Source organism: Diplotaxodon limnothrissa, linkage group LG8, assembly GCF_057381915.1.
Source record: "Diplotaxodon limnothrissa isolate DT_005_m linkage group LG8, D_limnothrissa_male_GT1.1, whole genome shotgun sequence".
Classification (NCBI taxonomy): domain Eukaryota; kingdom Metazoa; phylum Chordata; class Actinopteri; order Cichliformes; family Cichlidae; genus Diplotaxodon; species Diplotaxodon limnothrissa.
This window is the reverse complement of record NC_140603.1, coordinates 10551092-10575479: the sequence shown is the minus strand read 5'-3', so window position 1 is coordinate 10575479 and position 24388 is coordinate 10551092. Positions and strand designations below refer to the sequence as shown.

The following is a 24388-nucleotide window of genomic DNA, read 5'->3' as shown; positions in this document are numbered from 1 at the left end:
TGTCAATACTCTTACTTGAAATCATACTGGTAGTAATTAATTGGAACCTCTTGAAAAGCAAAACTTTAGTGGAAGGGAGAGGACGTACTAGTTCTAGTATTTGTAATGCATTGTTCGGACAGTACTTGAATGCAGCATTAAAGGAAAACTAATATTGAAGATTTTCTTCCACCATTTCTATAAATATGAAAAACGTGTGGAAATAATATTATACTGGTTTTAACGGTTTTATTTTTATCAGATATAATCTAAAACCCATCGCTTTTTGCGATTCACCTCAAGTTTTCGCGCATGCGTAGTGCCAGTGAAGTAGTTACAGGGACACGATGGCTGCGGACAGTACCTTGGCGCTGTCTCTGGTGGAGGAATTTGTGTCTGGACTGCAGGACAGCAAGGCCAAAGATGCAGCAAAAGGTAAAAGGCTTTCGTCGCGGTTTGCCGGTGACATTTTTCATAAGAGTAACACCGGAGAGGCTGTAGAGCTGCTCTCCGAGGATGCGCAGCGAGACGTGATGGTTAACTAGCTAACTTAGCGCCACAACATCCTGTGTAGTGTTATAACCGCAAGATAAAGAGTAAGCATTCGCCGTGAAAATATATTTGCTCATTTTGTCGATGTAAATGCACACTCTGAATGTATACATCGAGTTTGAACACATTGCCACTTCACAAGGACTCTTAATTTGATGCTAGTCCGTAGTGGTTAAAGCACATGCTGGTTGCTAGCTGCTGAGTTTGTGTAAGGTAGCCTGTCAATAGCTAGGTTTCATTTGACGTAGACGTGACGTCGACGTAAAGCGCGAAATTTGACTGGCGGTCGGAAGTGAAAAAGATAAGCGCAAAATCACAGACAGACAGTACGCAAAATGCCTATGTCCTGTTGTGTTTACGGATGCTCCAGTAGGTCGACCCGAGAAACTGATAAACGGTATTTTAGGGTACCAAAAATAGCCCAACGAAGAGGAGAAAAATGGAAAATTCTAACCGAAAAACGTAGGAAAAAATGGATTTTAAATTTACGTTTACAGTCGGGAGGAGCAGAGTCTGCCAATGCCCGTGTCTGCAGCGACCACTTCGTCAGAGGTAATGTTATGTTTGCAAACGAACTTATTAGCATTAGGTTGTCGTTAAATTCTCGTTTACTTAGTGCTTTTAAATTAGTAGTCTAATATTGACTTGATTGGGACTATAGGCTGCCCAAGTGCTTTGGATGACGAAGAGTCGGAGGACTGGGCTCCGACGGTCAATCTCGGCTACGAACGAAAACCCAGATCGGAATCAGTTCTCAAACGAGAGAAAAGAATGAAGCTTAAGGCAGAACAGCATCGATGTGCAGAGGCGATTTTGGATATGCAACAGACGGCTGAGAGCCCGGATTTGAGCCTACTTAATTAGGCTACTAACCCTGCCATACAATTGCAATGAGCTGCAATCACTTCTCCATCCTCCTTTGCAATTACCCAAGTCTTCAGAGGTGTCTCGTTAGACCTCTGAGAATGGTTTACCTTGAAACAAACAACTGTCACTCTAACGAAGTCCTAAGGATGTGGCATGTTTGTTGACGTTAAAGCCGCTACCGCTAACTGTTAGCGTGTTTAAGATAAAGCAATATAAGAACAAACACTCACCCTTGCAAACACCAAACTGTATCCATCACGGAGACGTTTTGTTCCAAGGTTGTGGACCCACCCGCTGACAAAAAAATTGTACGCCTCCAGACTCTTGAAAGCTTTCATTTGCTGCCTAGTGTAGTAAGAAGTCTGGAGGACCAAGTAGTTGGTGATATCCACAGCCTCGATAGTAGGCAAATCCTTTACTTCTGTGGTGTATTCGGACATTTTCAAAGAATACGGATCACGTCCGATATATTTTTTAACTATCTGTTTATATCTCTCCCGAGAAACGGGGTCTAAAGTTGCACAATAGCTGCTCTCCTGACTCTCCACAGTGTCCTCCATGTTTACTTCCGCCCTCCACTCAAAAATCGCGCTGCCTCCGCACGTCATCAGAACCACGTGACCGCAACCCAACTATGAACCCTGTGGCCTTACCTTTGAATTATAACCTGGTACAACTACTAGAGTTAAGAGCATGCGTGTTCTTGCATTGCTGTAGCTCATCACTTCACTTCACTAAACTTATTTGTTTGTTTGTTTGTTTGTTTGTTTGTTTGTTTGTTTGTTTGTTTTGTTCAGGTGTCAAAGATGGGAAGTTTACAGTTCTGCAGCTGGTGGAAGCACTGGGGTAAGCTGTGTTCATCGTCATGTCAGGGGAAAATATCAGCCCGAACCAGCCAGAGTTTGCAATTAGGGCTGGGCCATATTATACCGTTCACGGTAATACCGGTATAATGTTAGGCAACGATAGGAAAATGAAATATCGCGATAGAATGGGAGTAAAACGCGCATGCGCAGTGCCTTTGTTTTCATACGCACATGGCCGATTGTTGAGTGAAACAGATGAACCAGAATTGGTTTGTAAAAATGGTGCAACTTCCGTGATGTGGAACTGGTTTGGTGTTTGTCCATCAGATACACAACAAAGCACATTTTTTTGCAGAACATGCAAGCGGCCGTTGTTATTGTCATATTTGTCGGACTAAGATGCTCTTAAATCTGGGAGTAATCTGGGTCCTAAACTCCTCAGGTCAAACAACACTGCAGCATCACTTAGAGTTAAAAACTGTCTAAATTCTTTCATCTTTAATAAAACGATCAGCATTGCTGCTTTACCAGGTGTAACTATAAAGTTTAACTTCCAGGCATCCATGAAAACAAAAGTTATTACATTTAACGGAGTTAGAAGTTAGCAGGAAGCTAGCGGAAGTTAGCTCGCTAGTTTCGCTAGTTACCTAAGCATGATATTGCATGTTCTGACTGAGAGATTTCTGAAAAAAATCAAACGTACAGCTCTGCTATCACTTCCAACATAAATGAAGACAGGAAACTAAACAGCAGTGACGTTTGTAGGGTTACTGAAGTTGGGCTAGCTGGTATATAATGATGTGCTACGTGATCGCTAGCGATACAGCTATGTTAGCATAACATAAACAGTGAAGCTGGAGGACGAACACTAACACTTTTCCACTTATAAAAGTTAACGTGAAGGTTCTTCATGGTTAGAGACAAATGCAATCGCATGGCAGGATGCTGTAAACGGACCAAACTTCAGTCAGGAGAACAACTGAGATAATCCATCCACAATACGAGGTTAGTCATTAATATACTGCAACAACATGGGAATAGAACAGCTGCCAGAGAATTCAACATTAATGAATCAATGGTACAGAAGTGGAGGAAGCAAGAAGAATGAGTTTAATAAAGTTTGATTTATCTGACTGCTTTGTTTCGCTTAATGTGCCTTATAATCCCGTGCACCTTATGGTCCGAAAAATGCGTACTGCACACTGCAGTTTAATGTTGCAAAGCACCTATTTTTAACTTCAGTGGATATTATATATGGTTATGCTCAGGATATGTCAGCCCATTTCTACTGGAAATGCCTTTTGGTTAAACTTTCAGCAAGGAATTTGCATTTGCACTGTTACATTTTTATAAAGCTTTAATGTACATAAAAACCAGCTTCTTGTTTAAGTGAAAATAAATGGAAGGTTGTCTTTTTGCGCTAGTAATGTTGTGGAGTTGTATTTTGTCTCACATCAATTATATCGTCGGTTATATCGTTATCGCAAATTTTCAAATATATATCGTGATAAATATTTTTGGCCATATCGCCCTGCTCTATTTGCAATTATATTCCTATCTAATATCAACTTCCATCTTCATTACCTTTCCTGTTAAAGGTCCAGTCTGACCAGTTCTCAGCCTCACACTCGAGCCCGAGGAGTCCTTCTGCTCTCTGAGGTTTTGCAGGAGTGCTATAGAGAGCTTACAGAGAGAGAAGGTACACCTTTCTCCTTCCATATACTGTGCCAGCATTGCACAGCTTCTTGCAAAGTGACAAATCAAAAATGCACTCAAATAACTACATTTTATATTCATATATGTCTTACGATGACGCTTATTCATGTCAAGGGGCGATCAGCACTCAGCATTTCTTCCTGTTCTTCTCCACAGTGGAAGTGCTTATTGCCTTCTATGAAAACCGTCTGAAGGATCATTATGTCGTCACACCTCCCGTCTTAAAGGGGCTAAAGGAGCTGGTTAGTCGTTCTTTGATAACATTTAGTTTCTGCTCAAATCTGCAAGTTCATTTCAGGCTGAGGGACTTTTTTTGAGAAGTTCCAGATGTGAAGGTTGTGGTTGTGGATTTCCTCTTACTGTTTTGTTAATGTACACCCCCCCCCCCCCCCCCCCCCCCCCCCCCAATTCAGACAAAGTGTACAAACCTGCCTCCTGGCTCAGCTGTGTCCATGTTGAGGTCAGTGTTCCAGGACATCCACGTACAGGTGAGACTGTCATATTGTTGTACATTTAAAGTGTTATTCTGAGGAATAATGACAGTGCTGGGTTGATTTTTACCTACATAATGTCATAGTTTTAATACTTAGTTGTGAGCTTTGTTGTCTTTGTGTTCTTTAAAATGGGAATTGAAGAGAACATGGATTTTACAAAGACCGCATGGTGTATTTTACTTAACCAAAATTATTGCCAAGATCAAGTTGTTGCTTAGAAATAACTCACCTAACATCTATAACTAATCTAGGTCACTGTACTTGGAGGGTTATGCTAATGTTAAAAATTACATTTAAGCAATTTGCAGTGCACGAGTTTGCACCATTAATCAAAGAATTTATTATGATTAACCAAACAATTCACGTTTTATATTCCACATATGATGTCAACAGTTCCACTGTCTGAGTTGTTTTTTCTGACGTTAGTGGACATTTTGTGACTTTTCCTAGTTTTGCGGTGTTTGATTTTTCCGAAACTAATGCATTTAAAACCTAATGTAGCACACTGTCGGAAACATCGTGCCACACTTGTTAGATGTTCTTGTTTCCTCTCTGTTATTGTTTTTGCTGGTAAAACTGACTCATCTAAAACCGTTCCTACTAATAACAAATGTATTTATTTCCCCTGCAGTCTCTGATGCTGTCAGAGAGAGCATGTGTTTACAGCATGCTTATCAACATCATGGAGACCAGAGAGGCGGGTAAGAGATTATGGTTTGATTCACAAAACCTCAGTTAACAGAGACAGAAAGCTCTGTGGAAGGAAGCAGGTCATGTTGAAATAACCGGTGATTTAAGAATTGAGCATGAGTTTTAAAAGTCGGACAATCTCACAGCAGTAATGGAAGGCGCTGACACGCTGTCCTCTGTTTGGCTAATATTTTAGGATAACAGCCATATGTAAAAAATGAAAATGGAGGGCTGACAGTGGAATAGTTGTGTTTAGCTACCAGCTGTTAAAATGGAAACGCTTCCAGGAGGGATGGTACTGTGACCTGGGCTTTGTTCCAGAAAGCAGATTTAACAAACTTTAAATGTAAGCTCTGATTGTTTGGTTCCAGACCATGTTCACCGTGGCAACGGGCAAGACCCTCCTGTTTAATTCTGTGGATCATGTTTGATTGCGTTGTTTGTATTAACAACAGAAGAGGGGAAAAATATGATTTTTATATATATAAGTAGCAGAGACGTTTACTCATTTACACAGAATCATTTCATTATTATATATAAAAAACAGCTGTGACCTAAATAGATTTTAAATGAGTTGTAAATCTTCGTTATTCAGCTGTGACCTGACATGTACAGCATGCAGGTTACAGCAACTGTAGATAAAACAGTTTAATTACAAACTGGTGATATTAATCCGATCCAGTAAGGCTGATTGTAGGTGATTTGTGGGGTTTAATGACTCTGTTTTAAACTATATTAAGAACACTGTCAGAGTCTTAAAAATCATTACACTCTTCTTCATCTCCAATATGATGATAATCAACATGACTAATCACAACATTCTAATCACGATTCAGACCGAGTCATCAAAGACTGATTTATCAAAGTAAACATGAATGAATCTTGCTGGGATCTCTGGCTCTGATATGAGCTTTGATATCTGCCCTCTGACTTAGGGAATGAAACGTCATACAGCTGCTTCAGGAGCAGTCAGAGTGTGTGTGTGTGTAGGTTAAATAAGAGGAAGTGAATGATTGAGAAGAAGATGCAATCATTAGAAAACTGACAAATCCCCTTAGTACCAATGTTTTTTTTTTAGCTGCTGTTACTTGTTTCTTCCATTTTAATATTTTAACTTCACATAAGAAAATTAATCTTGTGGGTTTTTTTGCTCTTCATGCCAAAATAATAATCATCCCCACCTGGAGATGGTAGTAAGCTTCACCGATACACCCTCACCAGCTTTCCTAGTTTTGAGGAAGAGACGGTTGGTTGTATAGTTCCTTTATCGTGGCACTCTCACGCAAGCCATTGTTAGTCATTGTGTGAACCAGTGTTTGTCTGTTGTGTTGCAAAACTTTTTTTTCCCCACATGATGTGTCCCTGCTTCGTTTCCCCACAGAACTTAAGGGTTTGGGTGCCGACTTTGTCTTCGGTTTTGTGCAGTCCATGGACGGGGAGCGAGATCCTCGCAACCTCTTGTTGGCCTTTCAGATTGCCAAAAACCTTATTCACAGAGGCTATGAGCTCGGTGAGAACACCATAATTTCTTCTCACCGTCACCTCTTCTGTATTTCTGTGCGTCCCTGACCTGCAGCTCACCTTTTTTCTGCCACAGTGATCAAACTGTAACTCCCATTCCTTTCCTATCTGCTGTCTCAGGTAAATTCACAGAGGAACTGTTTGAAGTGACGTCCTGCTATTTCCCAATCGACTTCTCCCCAGTAAGTCCCTGTTTACTCAGCTGGTTTGGACCGAGAACTGAGTGTAGCAGACATAAATGTCATCACTGACTTCCTGTGACCTCAGACAGACTCTGTAGGAAGTTATAACGCAGCGACTGCTCGCGAAAAGCAGCTCAATGTCACAGAGCATCACAGGTCTCTCTGGAGCAAAGCAGCACATGGGTGCAAAGCTTGTTGTGTATGTGACGTAAAACATCATGTAAAGTATAAGAACGGGCATATTTAACCATGTGTATTATTAAGCATTCAAGGCCAGCATCCCTCATCAGTCTAAACTGAAGAGGAAACAGGAAACAGTGCAGGATCAGCATTAGTTTCTGAACACTTTAGACAATATATCCCAACACATCAGTCGACAGATTGGATCATTTAGAAAATCTATTATTATACATTTGCATTGATCTATATGAGCATGCTATGATAGTCATAGTTTATATTTAATAATGATTATATTTACTGATTCACTAATTAGTGACCATTTTAAACCATAACATGTTACAAAGTTTTCGTTTTCACAGCAAATTTTGATTTAGCTTTAATCTTAATCTTCTGACTAAAACATCATTTAGTTTCATTCATAATTTAGGCGTTTAAGTTTTTATCAGCTAAATGTTGTAATGTTATCATAGACTAAATCTAAAGGTGACAAAAAGTGTAAAAGTTTGTTTCTGCCACTGAGTTATTTACAACTCATTTCATTTTTATTCGTTAATGAACATGTTGATACGTTAAACTGTAGTTTTTGTCCTTGTGCATTTTTTGTGTGTGTGTGTGTGGGGGGGGGGGTGTTGATGAAAGCGAATGCATCAACAACCTCATTAGAATTATTGGTTGAGGAAATTAACACTGATGTTAGAACTCCTTGTAGGCCAAACTGGGATACATGTGACAACAACGTGTAATAAATATTGTTCATGTGTTGTAAAGCAATATAAGACAGAGATCTAAAGTTTAACCCTGTGAATTTTGGGCAGCATTTTTGCTTCACGATTGGTTGCCAGTTGATAATGACTGATCAGTGGTCTTTGAGATTACATTTTTATTGTATTATTTCAGGTATTAAATGAAATGCAAATGCAAGTCTGCAATAGCACGAGTCTTTCTGCATTTATATATTTGTGTTTGTCAGAAATATCGACACTCACCTTGGTGCTTGTATAACAAAAGAGACATCTTTCATATATGCATTGGAGTCTTTATATTCATTATTTGATAGCGCAGTGAAGAGGGACAGGAAACTGGGAGGGGGTGTGATGTACTTTCCATTATCTGTGAATGTTTGTAGGGTTCTGCATGTTTTAATAGACTTCTTAAATCTCTTCTCACTTCAGCCTCCTAATGACCCACATGGCATCACCAGGGAGGAACTGGTTCAGGCTCTGAGGGCCGTCCTTACTGGGACTCCAAATTTTGCAGAGGTGAGTGAAAGTATTATTTATTTATGTTTTTTTCAAACGTCGTTTACTTTTTCTGTTTTGGAGCTTTTCCTCCTAAGCAAACTAAACGAAGGGCCTCTGCGCTAATATTTGTTGCTATCTTACAGTTTCTGTTACCTCTCCTCATCGAGAAGCTGGACTCAGACGTTCAGAGCGCAAAGCTGGACTCGCTGCAGACTCTGGTGAGAAACTCGTCTCTAAAAATGTTGTGTGCCTCCAGCTAAAACAGGAGCTTACAGTTCAGATATAAACATTTGACTGTCAGCTGCACAGAGTATGCATGAGTAAAGGTGAATGATGCACAGCTCACGATTCCCTTAAGCAGCAGAGTCGTTTGTCACAAGTGGTCCAGCGCAGAGTCATGTAGATAAATTGTGATTATTTTTACATTTTCAGGCTGCTTGTGTGTCACAGTATGAACACAAGCATGTGGCTGAATTCCTGCAGGGACTGTGGACAGCAGTACGCAGAGAGGTCTGTTTGAGATCAGTTTTTAAATGTAAATAGCAGTAGTACTTGTAGTACTTATTTTGTGCCTTGGCTCTGTTAAGACATATTTTAATATCTTGTAGCTGGTCTTTATTCGGTGTGGTGTGATTTTAATTTCTGTTTTTAGCTCGTTTTGACCCACTCCACCCTCATAAAAAACATAGGCACATTTAAGGCCAGTAGTGCTTTCTGAAACACCAAATACTAGGTTTCTTTTGTAGCATTAAGCGAATGAAGACCTCACTGCTGTTTAACTAACAACAGCAGAGTCAAGTTAAGTTGTGCTTGTTGTGTCGTTGCAGGTGTTTCAAACCTCCAGCGAGAGGATCGAGTCTGCAGGCCTCGCTGCTCTTACCGCACTCACTTCCTGTCTGTCTCGCTCAGTCCTCAGCTCTGACTCTGAGGACTCCCTCAGCACATTCCTGGATTTCATTCTCACAGGTAAAATGCAGCTTTGTTATGCATGCATGAAAATGTGAAAAAAGGTACATTTGTTCCAGAAAGAAACATAGAAATGAAATTCTGTATACTGATGAGGAGGAATATGGCACTATGTAGTACAGTACACTGGGGAGGAAGTTGGCAGGAAACTTTTTTTTTAAATATATATACTGTGTATACCACCACAACTTTTTCATAACCTAATATATCATGTTTGCTGTCTAACAGATTGATTGTACAGGTGGGTTGAAAACACAATATTTGAGTCTTAGGGCCGGGTCCAAAAGGCCTAGATCCCAACTCCTATGGCAACAATCACTTGCTATGGAAAAATTGGTACTTCTCAAGGCCCCCTGAGGCTGACTTCAGTGTTAAAATTCCCAACATGACACCATGAAATGCATTTTTACAACCTGTTAGAAAAAGTGTTCTACCCGCTGCTTTTTAAATACAGCAGATATATTTGGATACTGTTGTAAAGTTAGGGTCGTGGCCTCTCTGACTGACAGATGTCTACACAGATAGCTGTAGCCAGGGGTTCTCTGCCAGGCCTTTGTGAGCTTTTTAGACTTAGCATTAGCTAATAACTTAGCAACCCCCTCTTGCCTAAATACTAAACACTTTTAGCTCCAGAAAAAACAACAGTGCAGTGACCAAAATTGCTAATGTTGAGGCTTTATAATGAGGAGCCCAAAAAACTGAGGGTGATGTCACAGTTACTGGGTCCATCTTTTATTTACAGTCTATACAGTCAACGTAAACACACTGTAATTGTCAGCGGTTCTTTGGAAGAAATCAGTATTTATTGTTAAACGTAGTTTTAAACAATGAGTCTCTGAGACATTCAAATGGGTCTTGTGTTGTACTGTGTTGTGCTTTTTTTCAGACTGCAAACATCACCTGTGTGAACCAGACTTAAAGCTTGTATGGCCGAGCGCAAAGCTCCTCCAAGCCGCCTGCAGCGCCTCCACTAGTGCGAGTCACATCATTACAGCTGCTGTCATGCCATCGCTACTTGAGCAATATAACAACAGAGCACAGGTAATAGAGACAGCTGATGTCCACATGTTTAACTGGTTTAATATGAGCTAAGGTTTGGGCTATTTAAGTATGGGTAGAGTAGAGAGAATGTGTTGTATGAGAACTCTAGAGCCTGTTTTCTTTGATTAACATCTGGATTTTTATGTTTTTGTTTTGTTTTTAACACAACTAAGTCCATGATCACATCTGTTTCTCTCTCTGTGCAGTGTTCCCATAGAAGGATATTACTGGAGGTGGTGCAGCGATTTATCCATTCAGTAAAAAACTGCCAGTCTTCAGACAATGGTGAGTGCTGTGTTCACTGCTGTTTTTCCCTCTTCTAGTCACCGCTGCATCTCATTAAACTTCAACATCGGCCATAAAATCTTGAAATTATAGCTCTTCATTTGTTACTCTACATTTCAGATATGCACGTCCTCGATCCTGTAAATATTTGAATCTTCTTGACTGTGACTTTGCTGATATATATCAAACAGTTTTGTTTGTCTTTTGTTTGAACTGAGTCAAGCTAAAACATTCAGTCCAGTGACCAAAGAAAAACTTTACTTGGTTACGGCTGTTGACCTTTAATCATTGTCAGTTTCTGTGTGTTTACACTGTAATTGTCACAAACTTCAAACAGTTATAGTGTGGTTAAAAAAAAAAAGATAACTGTTTACTTGCTGCTTGACTGTGACCAAGGGAACTACAGCTTTGACCTCCTCTGTTTCTCGTAACTGCGTTTCGTCTCTTTACTTCAGATGAGAGTGTGTTTTTAGCCTTCCGAGAATCTCTGTGCGGCATCGTGTGTTCTGCTCTCTCTGAGAACGACTCCAGCCTGCAGATCACTGCCACCTCTGTGCTCACATCACTGGCACAACAAGCAGGTACTTAAATTTAAAAATATATAATTGCTTAAAAGCGTTATAACAAAGTCAGACGTTTTTCACGAATGTTGTAAATATTTTCCCCTTGTTCAGGTCTGCTGTTAGAATCTGATATTGAGCTAGCTCTTGATCATCTGACCAGACGGCTGCTGATTGAAGAGGATGACAGAGTCAGGTGAGCTTTCGTTTCTCTTTGATGCTCCCTGTTATCTATTTGAATCCCGTTCATCCTGACACCTCTCTTGTGTTTGTCTTGTTTCTGCCTCCAGTCTTGCTGTGGCGGAGTGTGCTGGAGCCTTAGCGCAGCTGCACCCGGCACTCGTCATCTCCAAACTGATTCCAAGACTAAGGAACGAGATGTATACTGGTAAGCTGCTGAAAATATCATGTATTTTAGGCACAGGAACACATACAAGTAGTGTTTATGTGACCTGGCCCTCCTGTCTGTTCAGAGCCCATGAATCAAGACCAAGGGGAGGCTTCTGAACTACATTCCCATCATGCAGTGCGTCAGCGGTGTTTGTCAGCTCTGGCTGCAGTGTCCATCCAACCCAGTGTTGTCCAGGAGAGCACACCTGTCCTCCTGGAGGTCCTTCGTTCAGCACACACAGGTAATCTGGCAAAAAAGATGCTTTTTTTTTTAGCTTCAAGTACTTATATTTATATATAGTATGTTTATAACTGATCAGTGGGTCATGGTGCAAATTTACAATCACACATCACTTCACTGGAGTTAGTCTCCAAATTCAAAAAGCTTTACCAAAGCGTGTTGTTGTCCTATGAAATGCTCTAAGGTTAACACCTCTGTGACATCTTGTTCATTTCAGGTGATGTTAGTTTTTCAGTGGATGAGGTGGTGCTGACGTGCCGCAGCCTTCAGAGAATAGCAGAGCAGGTCCAGGACACCGAGGAAGCGGGACGCTGCTTCCACAACATCATCATCCCACACCTGTTGTCTCTGGCGCTCCAGGCAGCACTGCAGGGTGAGAAAGGATCAGTGAAAGGATTGACCAGCTTCATCTTACGTCATCAAAATAGTTTTAATTTGAATCTTCTCAGTATAACTTATGAATTAACAGACTTCCATCCATTGAGTCCTGAAGCTACAGTTATATTTTTCTAACAACTGAATTGAGCTTTCATTTGTAAAACGTGTTCATGTCAAAAACATTTAGTCCCCCAACTTTAAAAAACAATTGCTCTTCAGGTGAGGGATCATCTGGAACTCCTAGTCCTCTGGTAGAGGAGGTGGTCTTGTCTGCCATGGTTCCTGTCATCAGCACTTCCTGCTCCAGACTGCAGCCCACGTCAGTAATCTTGTTCACCTCTTGGCCTGATTTTATTTTGTCTTTTGACACATTTACACATAGTAAATGTTGTTATTCTTATCACACCTAGTGTCTCTAAATGCAGAGATAAACAAAACAAAGTTGCACTAAAAGTAGCTTGTACTTGCTGTATTTCCTCCTTTGTGTCACACCTGCTGATCTAAATATACTATTTCCTGTCTGTTTCACAGTCTCTCTTTTTTTCTTCTTTGCGAATGCCTTTGATTTGTTTGCACAATGCAGAGCGTACTTTTTGATGAGGTGTGTGTGGCTTCCTTTCAGCCTGGCGGGGCAGACGGCGTCGAGAGCTGTGTCTCTCTTCCTGGATGGCGATGTCTCTTTTTTGCCTGACAACTCGTTCCCTTCACACTTGCAGCTTCTCAAGGTCTGTTTTTGTCTGTGCTCATTTATTTTATGTATTAAATATTAGTGACTGTATAATTAGAGTTTATAAAGAATCAGACGGTATACAAACTGATGCAGTCAACACAAATGTCAAGGCAGTGTTGTGTTCTGGATGGCTTTTTCTGATTTTAAGCTTTCTAAAATAAACAATGCTAGAACTACATATAGGGTCATAAATGTACTTAACCATTCATCTATTCTCTTCAGTGGGGCGCGGAGCCTATCTCAGCTGTCTTAAGCTGGGCATACACTGTGCAATTTTTTTTTTCAGTTGCGTTATTCAGCTCCTGCTCAAACTGTACGATTGACTCGCAGAGGTTAGAAGTTCGTAGGTCACGATGCAGGTCTCACACTATACGGCCCGATGCTCTGATGCGACCTGAGTGCTCACACTGTGCGTCCATAACATGAAGGTTATAACATAAAATCTGTCTCTCGCTCTCCCTCTCTGTCTTTCACTCACACAGACACACCACCACCATCAACTTTGCTAAATTGCTCATGAAAAACATTGATCAGGCAGCTGTGATTGAGCAGCAGCGTAGATCCAACTATTTTCATGGTCAGAGCGGTCGTGATAACTTCGTGAGGCCACATCGAAAAGGCTCAGATGAGCTTGCCAAAGTTCTACAAGGTGTGCTTTCATCGCTTGTGTCCAGATCACATGCCGCACTGCCGTGCTGCTCCACCTTTTCACTTTCATTTCTGTGTTTGTGCGTGCGCAGTGTGAGAGGCTGCGGTGACACCCTCACGAAGGCCGACAGGATTTCAAACACGTTTGATTTTCTTACGACTAGGGCTGCCACAAACGATTATTTTGATAGTCGACTAGTCACCGATTATTTATGCGATTAGTCGACTAATCAGATCATCATCCACTGGACGTAAAACTACAGCTTATTGCACCAGCAGCATCTGCTCTTATATAACTATCATTAGCTTACAGCTTTAAGTGTTTAAGGTGCTAACTAAAAATAAAGACAAGATGATAGTTTATTAAATTTTAATGAAATTTGCAGATTGTTTCGGTGAAGTTTAATAAACTCCTTGCTATCTAAAATATAACAGGACACTGGAGTATATTCTGGAGCATCTCACACTTCTGATAATCAGCTGTCTGCTTGACGTTTATTCAGCTGTGTAAAAACTATAACTTTAATCTCAGACAAACCGATTTACTCAGGAACAAATAAAATACAAAAAAAAAAAAAGCCAAACAATAACATTTTAAGTTATCTAAGTGACTCATATATATTTAAAACCTGAGTAGCGAAAGATGGCGGTGGGTTAGAAAACAATTTGCCGGGAGTCCGGTGTTCTCACCGCGCTAGTGACCTAGCCCCCGGCTAGCTATCGAGCTGGTGGGTAACAGACGTCTCCGAAAACGTCGGAGCGCTTTTGAAAATATGCGGTGTCCTGATAAACTGAGCCGATATTTGAGGTTTACACAGCTACATTCTCACCTGAAAATACGTTAAACGTTTATTTTCTGACCCAGAAAGAATAATAAGAGTAATATTAAAACTAACTAGCTGCCGCCATTGTTGGAAACTAAGCTGGGCCGCGCTATGATTTCTGGGACACAGCTGCTTCTTCTTCTTCTTCGGGGTTTAAGGGCAGCTGGCATCCTTGTACATGCAGTGCTGCCATCTTCTGTTTCAGTCCGTTATTACACTCTTAAATCCTGCTACTTATTCCTGCGTCTTTTGTGATCTTACAAAGCTTCAAACGACGCGTCGACTATTAAATCAGTCGTCGACGATTTTGATAGTCGACGTAATCGTGACTAGTCGACAAATCGTGGCAGCCCTACTTACGACCAAGCGATTGATGATCGGGAGCTGGTTGTGAGGTGTTAATCGCTTCTCGTTACCCCATGTTTACAACACGATGCACGACACACGATTAACCCTCCTCTCGTGTTAGGGTCGGCACCGACCCATTTTAAATTTCAAATGCATAAAAAAATCACATACCGTATTTTCACAACCATAAGGCGCACTTAAAAGTCTTAGATTTTCTTCAAAAAGTGCGGCGCGCCCTATAGCGCAGTGCGCCCTGTGTGTTGTAAGGAGGACGTAGTAGAGAACACCATGAGAACGCTAAAGGGTGAAGTGTGTGCGTTGACTTTATTGCACATACCTGTATAAAAGAACAGGTATGTGCGTTATGCAGGACATCGTTGTTTTAACAACCCTGAAAATGGCAAAGAGACACGCTTACGAAGCACAGTTTAAACTGAAGGCCATCAGCTACGCGGAGGAACATGGAAATCGAGCAGCGGCGAGAGAATTTAAGATTAATGAATCGATGGTTCGCAAGTGGAGGAAGCTGGAAAACAAGCTCCGGCAGGTCAAGAAGACGCAGCTGAGTTTCCGCGGACATAAGGCGATCATCGAGCAAAGAACGAGCGGGAGAAGCGTTTCGACGGTCACCATTCGGCTAAAAGCAGTTTCACTTTCACTTTTTATGAAACGGTGCCATTTTTCCATCCGGACCAGGACTACGGTAGCGCAGCAACTTCCAGCGGATTATAAGGAAAAGCTGGCCATCTTCCGCTCCTACTGCAGCAAACACATCGGCGACAAACACATCCAGCGATGGATGACCGATGGAGTCCACAGTTTAACCAAGAGTGGAAACCAGCGCCGGGCGAGTTACGCCACAATTTGCCAATGGATTGTAGATGCTTGGGCTAACATGTCTGCTGGCACTGTTGTTCGAGCTTTCGCGAAAGCCGGCATCATTTCCGAGGAGCCGCACGGCACGGAAAGTGACTCTGACAGTGAAGAAAGTGAACCTGGCATGTTTGATGAAGATTTAGCACAGCTGTTCAATTCAGACACAGAGGATGAGGACTTCGATGGGTTTGATTGATGATAAAAATGTGAGTACTAAACTTTGTTTTGCTCCTGCTTTATTTTTAAATACGCACACTTGTATGCTTGTGTGTTGTTGATGATGACGATTACTGGTAATAAAAATGTGAGTACTAAACTTTGTTTTGCTCCTGCTTTATTTTTAAATACGCACACTTGTATGCTTGTGTGTTGTTGATGATGACGATTACTGGTAATAAAAATGTGAGTACCAAACTTTGTTTTGCTCCCGCTTTATTTTTAAATACGCATACGGTACTTGTATGCGCCCTATGATCCAGTGCGCCTTATGTGTGTGTTAAATACAGTAATGGCACACATAACTGAGACTGCGCCTTTTAGCACAGTGCGTCTTATGGTCGTGAAAATACGGTACATTTGTTTATTGTATCAAGGCTTTTTGACTTTGTCAGGAACCTCTATTTCTACAAAATAAAACAAAAAAAATTATTTTCACTAAATTATAAAATGCCTAGTTGAAATTATGACCTTTGTGTTGTTAGGGTCAGTTTCGACCCAGGTATAATATTATGAGTATAAAGCAATAATTAAAGCCAAAACTGAAATCATAAGTGCACTGTCAGCTAAAACACTTACAGCAAGCGCCTCTCCTAATCATATGAGCTTTAGGGGATTCTTATTTTGCATGTTTTTTGCAGTATACCTGCACAAAAACAAAACAAAATAAACACGGGCATGTGAGGTGAATTCACTATTTGAGTGGCCATTTGACTTCCAGAGTGCACATTTACAATTTGCAGCATACAAAAAATGAGAAGAAGATTCACAGTGAGCTAAGTTCTGGATCATATTTTTGGTGAAAATGAAGGAGAGGACACAGAGCAGCATAGCGATTCAGATGGGCAGGTTTCTAAGGAGGAAGACAATGTGGACTATCATCCAGAAGACACAGACACATCTGATCAGAGGTGGAGGCCGCTGGTGCTGAAGCTACTCCTGCTGAAAGATTCAAGTCCAAAAATGGTAAGATCTTTTGGAGCTCAGTACCTCATGATGTACATGGCAGGGCAGCTGCTGCAAATGTCATCAAAATGACCCCTGGAATCACAAGGTTTGCTCTGACCAAAGTCAGTGACATCAAGAGATGTTTTGAGATATTTATGCCATTGTCACTAGAAAGAATCATCATTACTATGATAAACCTTGAAGGGAAAAAAAGTCCATGGCGAAATGATGAGGAATACCTGGATGCTTTCATTGTTCTTGCTGGAGTGTACAGATGCTGCAATGAGGCCACTGATCGTCTATGGGATGCATCGACAGGCAGAAACATTTTCTGGGCAACAATGTCACTTCACACATTTGATATCATTTTGATTCAAGAGTCCTCAGATTTGACAACAGAGAGACCAGACCGAGGTCTGACAAGCTTGCTCCCATCAGGGATGTCTGGGAGAGATGGGTGCAGCTTCTTCCACTGATGTTCATCCCAGGGCCAGTGACAGTGGATGAATGTCTTGTCCACTTTTTGAGGAAAATGCACCTTCCGGCAATATATACCCAGTAAGCAAGGGAAAAACGGCAGAAAAATCTGGGAAGCCTGTGATGCAAAAACCAACTATGCCTGGAATGTACAGATTTTCACAGTCAAAGCTGCGAGTGGCATCCCTGAGAAGAAACAATGAAAATGTGTGGTCCTCCATATGACCACTGGACTGCAAGATCAGCTGTGATATTTTATTTTATTTTATTTTTTACCAGATATGACCTTGGACAAGAACTTCACAAAGGAAACTGAGGTGAAGCTGTATCATTGGGAAGTGATAAAAAGCCCACAATTACCCACGGCTATAACCAAAACAAAGGAGGAGTGGACTTTTTCTTTTTTTCAGTTTATATTAAAGGTCTACTGCTGAAAAAAACAAACTTTTTTTGTCTTTTCTTGATGTAAATGTCTATGGGTCGAAATTGACCCGTAACACCATCGATGTCATTTTAGTTATTAATCTTAAAATGAAAAAAATCAATAAAACAGATTTATTTAAGAGATGTATCCTATACCCCTCAGTAATACTCAGGTAACACAGAAACCTTTTATTTATTAATATGATTCTCTTGAGGTTAATTTTACAAATTTTTTTAAATTGAAATCGAGGGGTATAGTGACAAAAAAAGACCCAGAGGCCCACACCAAAAGTATTAAAACCAACATTTTCATGGATAAGGAAGCCTAACAAGGTAACCAAGAGATGAGAAACAAATTGGATGATAACTTATTGTTTTTAGTATATTTTATAGCTGATTTAATTCACGGGTCAAAACCGACCCGCTAACATAAGAGATGAAAACAGAAAGCTAACACGAGAGGAAGGTTAAGGCGAAACTCGGCCAACCCCCAAAACGGTCGCACGACTGAAAACTGCTCAAAATGGGCCAAAAACCGCACAGTGTATGCCCAGCATTAGAGGCAGGGACCCTGGACAGGTCGCAGGGTTAACACGTAGAGACAAACAACCATTCACACTCACGTTCACACCTATGGGCAATTAACCTAAACACCCAACTGGGTATATGCATATTTTTACAATGTTTTTATTTCAGAAAAGCTCAAGTGAAAAGTCATTTGTTTAGTTTTTATTTATTTATTTTTATTTGTTTATCTCTTAAATGTGTGTTTTGCCATTATTTGACTTGAGAAAAAGAGCAGTTGACAAAAGTATTGAAAGCACATTAATGCCAACATTCACATTCCATTATGAGTAGAAGCAAGCTTTAAACTGGAACCACTCCATCAGGTCACGTCTCGGGTAACAAGTGTGATTACTTTTCTCAGAAGCAGGAGGGGGATTCCTGGAGCCTGTCTCGGCTGGTTTGTCTGCTTATGGGCAGTGTGTGTTCTCTACCTCGCGGCGTGAGTCTCATGTTAAACAACTAATTCAGATTTCTGTTAAATTTAAAGAAATAAATAAAAACTTTTAGGAAATGTATGTTGAAGTTTGTTTTGACAGTGTTAAGTATCGTCTGCAGGTGGAGGTGCCCCAGATTGACAAACTGCTGTCGGCACTGGAGGAGATGAGCTGCACTTGCAGCCACCCGCTGTCATACACGTCAGCTGCAAAGTGCTTTGCTGGCCTGGTCAACAAGAAACCACAGGGTCAGTTTGTGTCCTGTCACAGCTTGGCTTTTATTAAATCTAAAAGCTTTAGATCATTTATTAAAACATTTTCTGTTTCTTCTTCAGGAGATTCCCTCGACAGCCTAATTCAGAGGACAGTGAAGAGAGTGTGCAGCGAGCTGGACTCACCTTCATCCTCTGTTCACACTCAGGCATTTACACTTATGATCTGGGTAAGAGTGACTGTGTCTGTACTGCTCACTCCTAATCATCAGCGCATTAAGAGCTTTTACTTGTTTCACCACTCACCTTACAAATCTTTTTCAGAATGATAGTAAGGTTGTGCTTGTCCGCAGGTTTCCAAGGCTCTGCTTCTGCGATACCACCCTCTGTTCACAACACTGACCGACAAGGTACAAAACTGAGCAGCACACAGTGGAGCTTTCATGCTTACTGTGTTTTTAGTGGAAAACACATTTGGTGTTACTCTCTTTTCTGTGTACCTCGCAGCTCTTCTCTCTGCTCGACGATGCCGGTTTAGGTCCGATGGTGGCGGCAGACGGCTTCTCTCTACTCATGAGTGACTCCACCGACGTCCTGAACAGAGCTTGCCACGCTGATGTACGCATCATGTACCGCCAGCGCTTCTTCAGCGAGAACAAAGCCAAGCTGGTGGAAGGGTTCAACGCTGCACCCCAAGGTAAAGGCACCAGGACAGTCGAACCTACACAAACAATTTACAATTTACTTTGCCTTGTTTGGTATCATCCTTTTCAGCACAACCTCACGTGTCTGAATTTACAGTTATGTTTTCATTTTGACATACTGTATTAACACAATTGATCTAAAATCAGGCAAAAACATAAAATCAGAGTAGAAAAAGTTCTATTTTTTTACTGTAGCAACCACAAACATGTTTATTTAATCATATTTCATAACTTTAAATGCAAATATAAATTGTCAATTTTAAAATCATATGCACAAGTTTTGTCTTAAGCAGAGAGTGCTTGCTAGCGCTGTCCTTAGAGAGTAAAGGTGACGAAACTACTCAGGAAAAAACGCCGCGTATATATTGTTTATCATGACTCTGGTTTTACGTGGCCTATCAACACAATTTAAAAACTGGTATAGATCACATTGTTGCTTTCTTAAAGTAGTCATGGTAAGCCAATCGCAGTCAAACAGCAGCACTCATACGATTAATTACCCCCTAGCTACAGGTGTTTTGCCAAAAAGTGATCGTCTGCCAGAAAGTGATTGCCGTCCGCGGGAGCGCGCGCAGCTGCTTAAAGCTGTAGCGCCCAGATTACTTACAGCTACTTCCGTGCAACTGATATAAAGTGCGGTAAGCTGAACACAGCTTCTGCCGTCTGTTTGTTGAAAAATAGTAACGCGACCGCATTTTCTTGTTAGTAACGGTAACGGCGTTGTAACGATAGAAATAGTAATTAGTTAGATTAGTTAGTAACGCCGTTACTTGTAACGCCATTATTCCCATCACTGCCGTTAATGTTTAGAAGCAAAAAAAGAAACAGCTTTTTATTCTTGAGTACTGCAAATATTGCACCAATAGTTTCTTTGGATGGAGGAGACTTAAAGGGAAAATAGCAAAAGTCTTAGCCAACACATGATGTTCAGGTTTAGAAGTGTTATTCACTAGACCTACTAATTAGAGTGCAGTAGCAGTGCTCAGATGTACAAGATTACTGAAAATAAATGTGTAAAAAATGTTTCACCATTAGCAGAAACATATAAAACTACACGTGTGAGCTGTTTAGTCCAGACATTTATATTACAGTGGTGTAAAAAAAAAAAAGTTCCTGATTTTCTAGTGTTTTGCATATTTGTCACGCTTACATTTTTCAGATCATCAGACAAATGTTAATATCAGACAAAGATACCCAGAGTAAATACAAAGTGCAGTTTTTAGATGATGATTTCATTGATTGATAGAGAAACGTCCAAACTCTCCTGGTCCTCTCCGAAAAAGTAATTGCCCCTCCTGCTAAACTATGAATTAACTGCGGTTAACCACATTTTGTGGAAAGATGAGTTCAGTTTTACTAAACACACTGAGGCCTGATTACTGGCAGACCTGTTGAATCAAGAAATCACTTTATTAGAAGCTGTTTGACAAAGTGAAGCAGGCTGAAAGATCTCAAAAAGCAACACATCGTGCCACCATCTGAAGAAACACCTGAGATACAAAATCCCTGACATCTATCAGTCTGGCAGGGGTTCTAAGGCTTGGGGACTCGATTGAACCACAGTAAGAGCCATCATACACAAATAAAGAAAACTTGGAACAGTGGTGAACCTTCCCAGGAGTAAGCGGCTGACCAAAATTACCCCAAGAGCGCAGCGACGACACATCCAAGAGGCAAAAACAACACTGAAGAACTGCAGGCCTCACTTGTCTCAGTTAAAGTCAAGAGTTCATGATTCAACATTAAGAAAGAGACTGAGAAAAAATGGCCTCGGGGGGGGGGGGGGGGGGATATCAAGGAGAAAAGCACTGCTGACCAAAAGGAGGATAAAGGCCAGTCACACATTCGCCATTAAAAATCTTGATGATTCCCAGGACTTCTGGAAAAAAAACGTTCTTTGGACTGATGAAACAAAAGTGGAACTTTTTGGGAAGGTGTCTGTCTGTTCTGCAGCAGGTAAATGATCCAAAACACACCAGAAAGTCCACCTCCGAATGCCTCATGAAAAACAAAGGGCAATTCACAGCAATTACAACTATTCTGCAAAGATGAGTGAGTCAAAAATCCTCCACAGTGGCAGTTATCGCAAATGCTTAATTACAGTTGTTGCCACTAAGGTTTGCCCAACCAGTTATTAGGTTAGGGGCTCAATCACTTTTTCTAACAGGGCCAATAAGGTTTTGATATTTTTCTTCACTTCCTTCACTTAAAAACTGCATTTTGTGTTTACTTGTGTTATATTTGATTATCTGAAACATTTAAGTGTCACAAACATCAAGAAAAAAAAAAAAAGGAATTTGTCACCAAAAACTGATGAAGACAAAGATTTCCATGCTTTAAACCCTGTTTGATCAGTGTATATACAAGATTCAGAATGTAATGTTTTTGGTTTATTTGTGTATTGTTTGTTTCCACCAGAGAAGAAGCCCAACTACCTGAAAGCTTTATCTAACACCGTCAATAAGCTGCCCAAGCAGGTTCAAGTCACTGAACTTCCAGCGGTGAGTAACACAGAGCAGCTCTGATGCTCGTAAGAAATGACTCGAGCTGGTAGGTGCCTGTAATCATCAAAGTCCTGTTCCTGTGCAGCTTCTTTCTCTGCTGCTGGAAGCCTTGTCGGGTCCTGATCAGGACATTCATCTGACAACTCTGTCCTGTCTGGACCCCGTCCTCGTCAACCCACCACAAGTTCTCATACAGCAGCTGGAAGCTTTGGTCAACAGGCTGCTGGCCCTCCTCTGCAGTCCAGCTATGGTTAGTTAGATCACCACAGTCTGTTCACTAACTATTCAGTCTCCTCAAGATTATAAACTGTTGTTTTGTTTTAGTATTTAATGCTGTAAGTGCTCTACAAAAAGCCTACCTTCATTATTGGACTGTATAAGTTCATTAAATGATGACAGTGTTTTTTCCTTTACACTGCAGAGTGTACGGATTGCTTCGCTGTCCTGCATCAACGCTATTTCCTACTTCCCTGTACATGAGGTAAAACGTACCATCTTTGAATACTTTGGTTTCAACCTCCATAAGATTTTTTTTAATTCCTAATTTGTGTGTTTTATCTTTAACTGTTTGAAAAACTTTAAATTCAACCAGTTTATTGAAATGTGTTTTTGTTTTACAAAAGCTGAATAAGGACTCACAAACATAAACTACGGTTCCTGAACATGGAAACATTTAGCAATCAGACTGAATTGACCAATCTGACTAAATGCAGTCAGTTATATTGAAGCTAATTACTAAAGGAGTCTTTATGATTGTTGGATTTCACCACAATGTTTGAGTCAGAGAATTACAAGCTACAAATTTGTCATCGTGTGACACTATTGATCCTCATAAGTCAAATTTCTGTATTTTCCCTCCTGGACATAGTGCTGTTTATCAATGGCATTTGTGCTTGGTTGCCAAAAGTACCGTTAAATGTATTTGAGAAGCTCAGCAGTGATGTTTCTCTCTAGAAATCATGAGTTTTTTTGTGAGCAGCTCCATGTGGGACCTGTTTTCTGTCTACTGTGTACTTAAACCAATGAGAAACATTACAGCTCAGCCGAGATGAGCACCATTAATATTTACATCCTGTCACCCACTCATGAGCATAACAGGATTTCGTGGTGAACTGCCCCTTTAAGGCCTTAGAAGAAGAGTCCGTGATTCTAATCGTCACTTTTCCCAACATTTTTTCAACAGGAAACTTGTATAAAAAGTGTAATGTTAACATATTAATTGCTTTACCGATTTTTTTTCCTCCTATCTGTGTGTGATTTAAGGTGTTGCCATTTCGGACCCGAGTACTTCGAGCGCTCGCCAAACCTCTGGATGACAAGAAGAGGCTGGTGAGGGGGGAGGCGGTTCAGGCCAGAGCACAGTGGTAAGAACTACCTTTTCCTATTAAAGATGGACTCCTCTAAAAAATCCAAAAACAAGTGATTTATCTAGAAGACATGTCAGCTTGTGATTATACTGATGTTACTCTAACTCTTTTCCTAGTCCTGTGAATCTTACTAGCATGTAAACAGGTGCCATAGCATTTAGTAAAGCATGTGTTTATGGCTATTTCTCTAACTGTCCCTGTAGGTTCCTCTTAGGAAGTCCTGGTGGAAGATGATTTCCCCCCTAATCGCCACCAAATTACAGATACCAAGTAGCACTCAACTCACTCAACGGCTCACCCTCTGCGGGTCAGCTCTCCAGCAGCCTCCACCCTCGAGGATCTCCCAGCTTCCTTCTGCCCCTCCTACTCTTCCCCTTTATACTGAAATGTTTTAACTGTCTGTATTTTCACAAACGCACAAGACTGTATAGACTAACGCACATAAATCTGATGGCAGAGCTTAGTCAAAAGAATGAAATGAGTGTTTTGTTATTACGCCTCATGAATATTGTCCTGTTGGTCCAAACAGTCACATGAAATGAGATGACGCCATTTTGATTGGGAAATATTTCACTGCTGAAGGTGCAAAAATTTCAAAATGAGATTTTAGGCGTATTTATATTTTAGGTTTTACAGCTGGTAAAATCATATATGCATTAAGGTCATAATCATAATGAAGGGACACTGGTTTGGTCAGCTAACAAAATAACAAAAACCACTTACAAAGATCATGTAATCATTTGTGTTTCTTCAGAATGTCTCAAATCTAGTGTTACTGTCCTGAGATCATGAACATCTGTCAGTAGGCACCATAATGAGGTAGTGCCAGGGAATTGGATTTTTCAGCTCCTGTATAAAAAGAAGCAATTTTTTTTCCCACTGCATATAAAAGCAGAGAGCGTGACGCTAGATCTGCCTCGATGCCTTTTAAGTAGCAGCCATTATTTCAGCAGATTTGAGAACTGTAACGTAGCAGAAACTTGGATACTTAACAGTGGTTAACACACTGTGTCCCAGCAAT

At 40.7% G+C, this 24388-nt stretch overlaps 1 protein-coding gene across 1 annotated transcript; it reads left to right on the top strand.

Annotated features, from left to right (window-relative positions):
- Window positions 1-324: 324 nt before the first annotated feature.
- Window positions 325-24269, top strand: mms19 (MMS19 homolog, cytosolic iron-sulfur assembly component). Its single transcript, XM_085361251.1, has 31 exons — window positions 325-414; window positions 2196-2244; window positions 3803-3903; window positions 4077-4162; window positions 4334-4408; window positions 5046-5115; window positions 6486-6614; window positions 6746-6807; window positions 8160-8246; window positions 8372-8446; window positions 8661-8738; window positions 9056-9194; window positions 10081-10235; window positions 10442-10520; window positions 10976-11101; window positions 11195-11276; window positions 11371-11468; window positions 11554-11712; window positions 11929-12084; window positions 12309-12408; window positions 12712-12814; window positions 18508-18585; window positions 18702-18828; window positions 18916-19022; window positions 19146-19202; window positions 19300-19489; window positions 21915-21997; window positions 22086-22250; window positions 22422-22481; window positions 23264-23364; window positions 23571-24269. Exons 1-31 carry the CDS (start codon window positions 327-329, stop codon window positions 23599-23601), a joined length of 3096 nt encoding a protein of 1031 aa, XP_085217377.1. The 5' UTR covers window positions 325-326; the 3' UTR covers window positions 23602-24269.
- The last annotated feature ends 119 nt before the right edge of the window (window positions 24270-24388 follow it).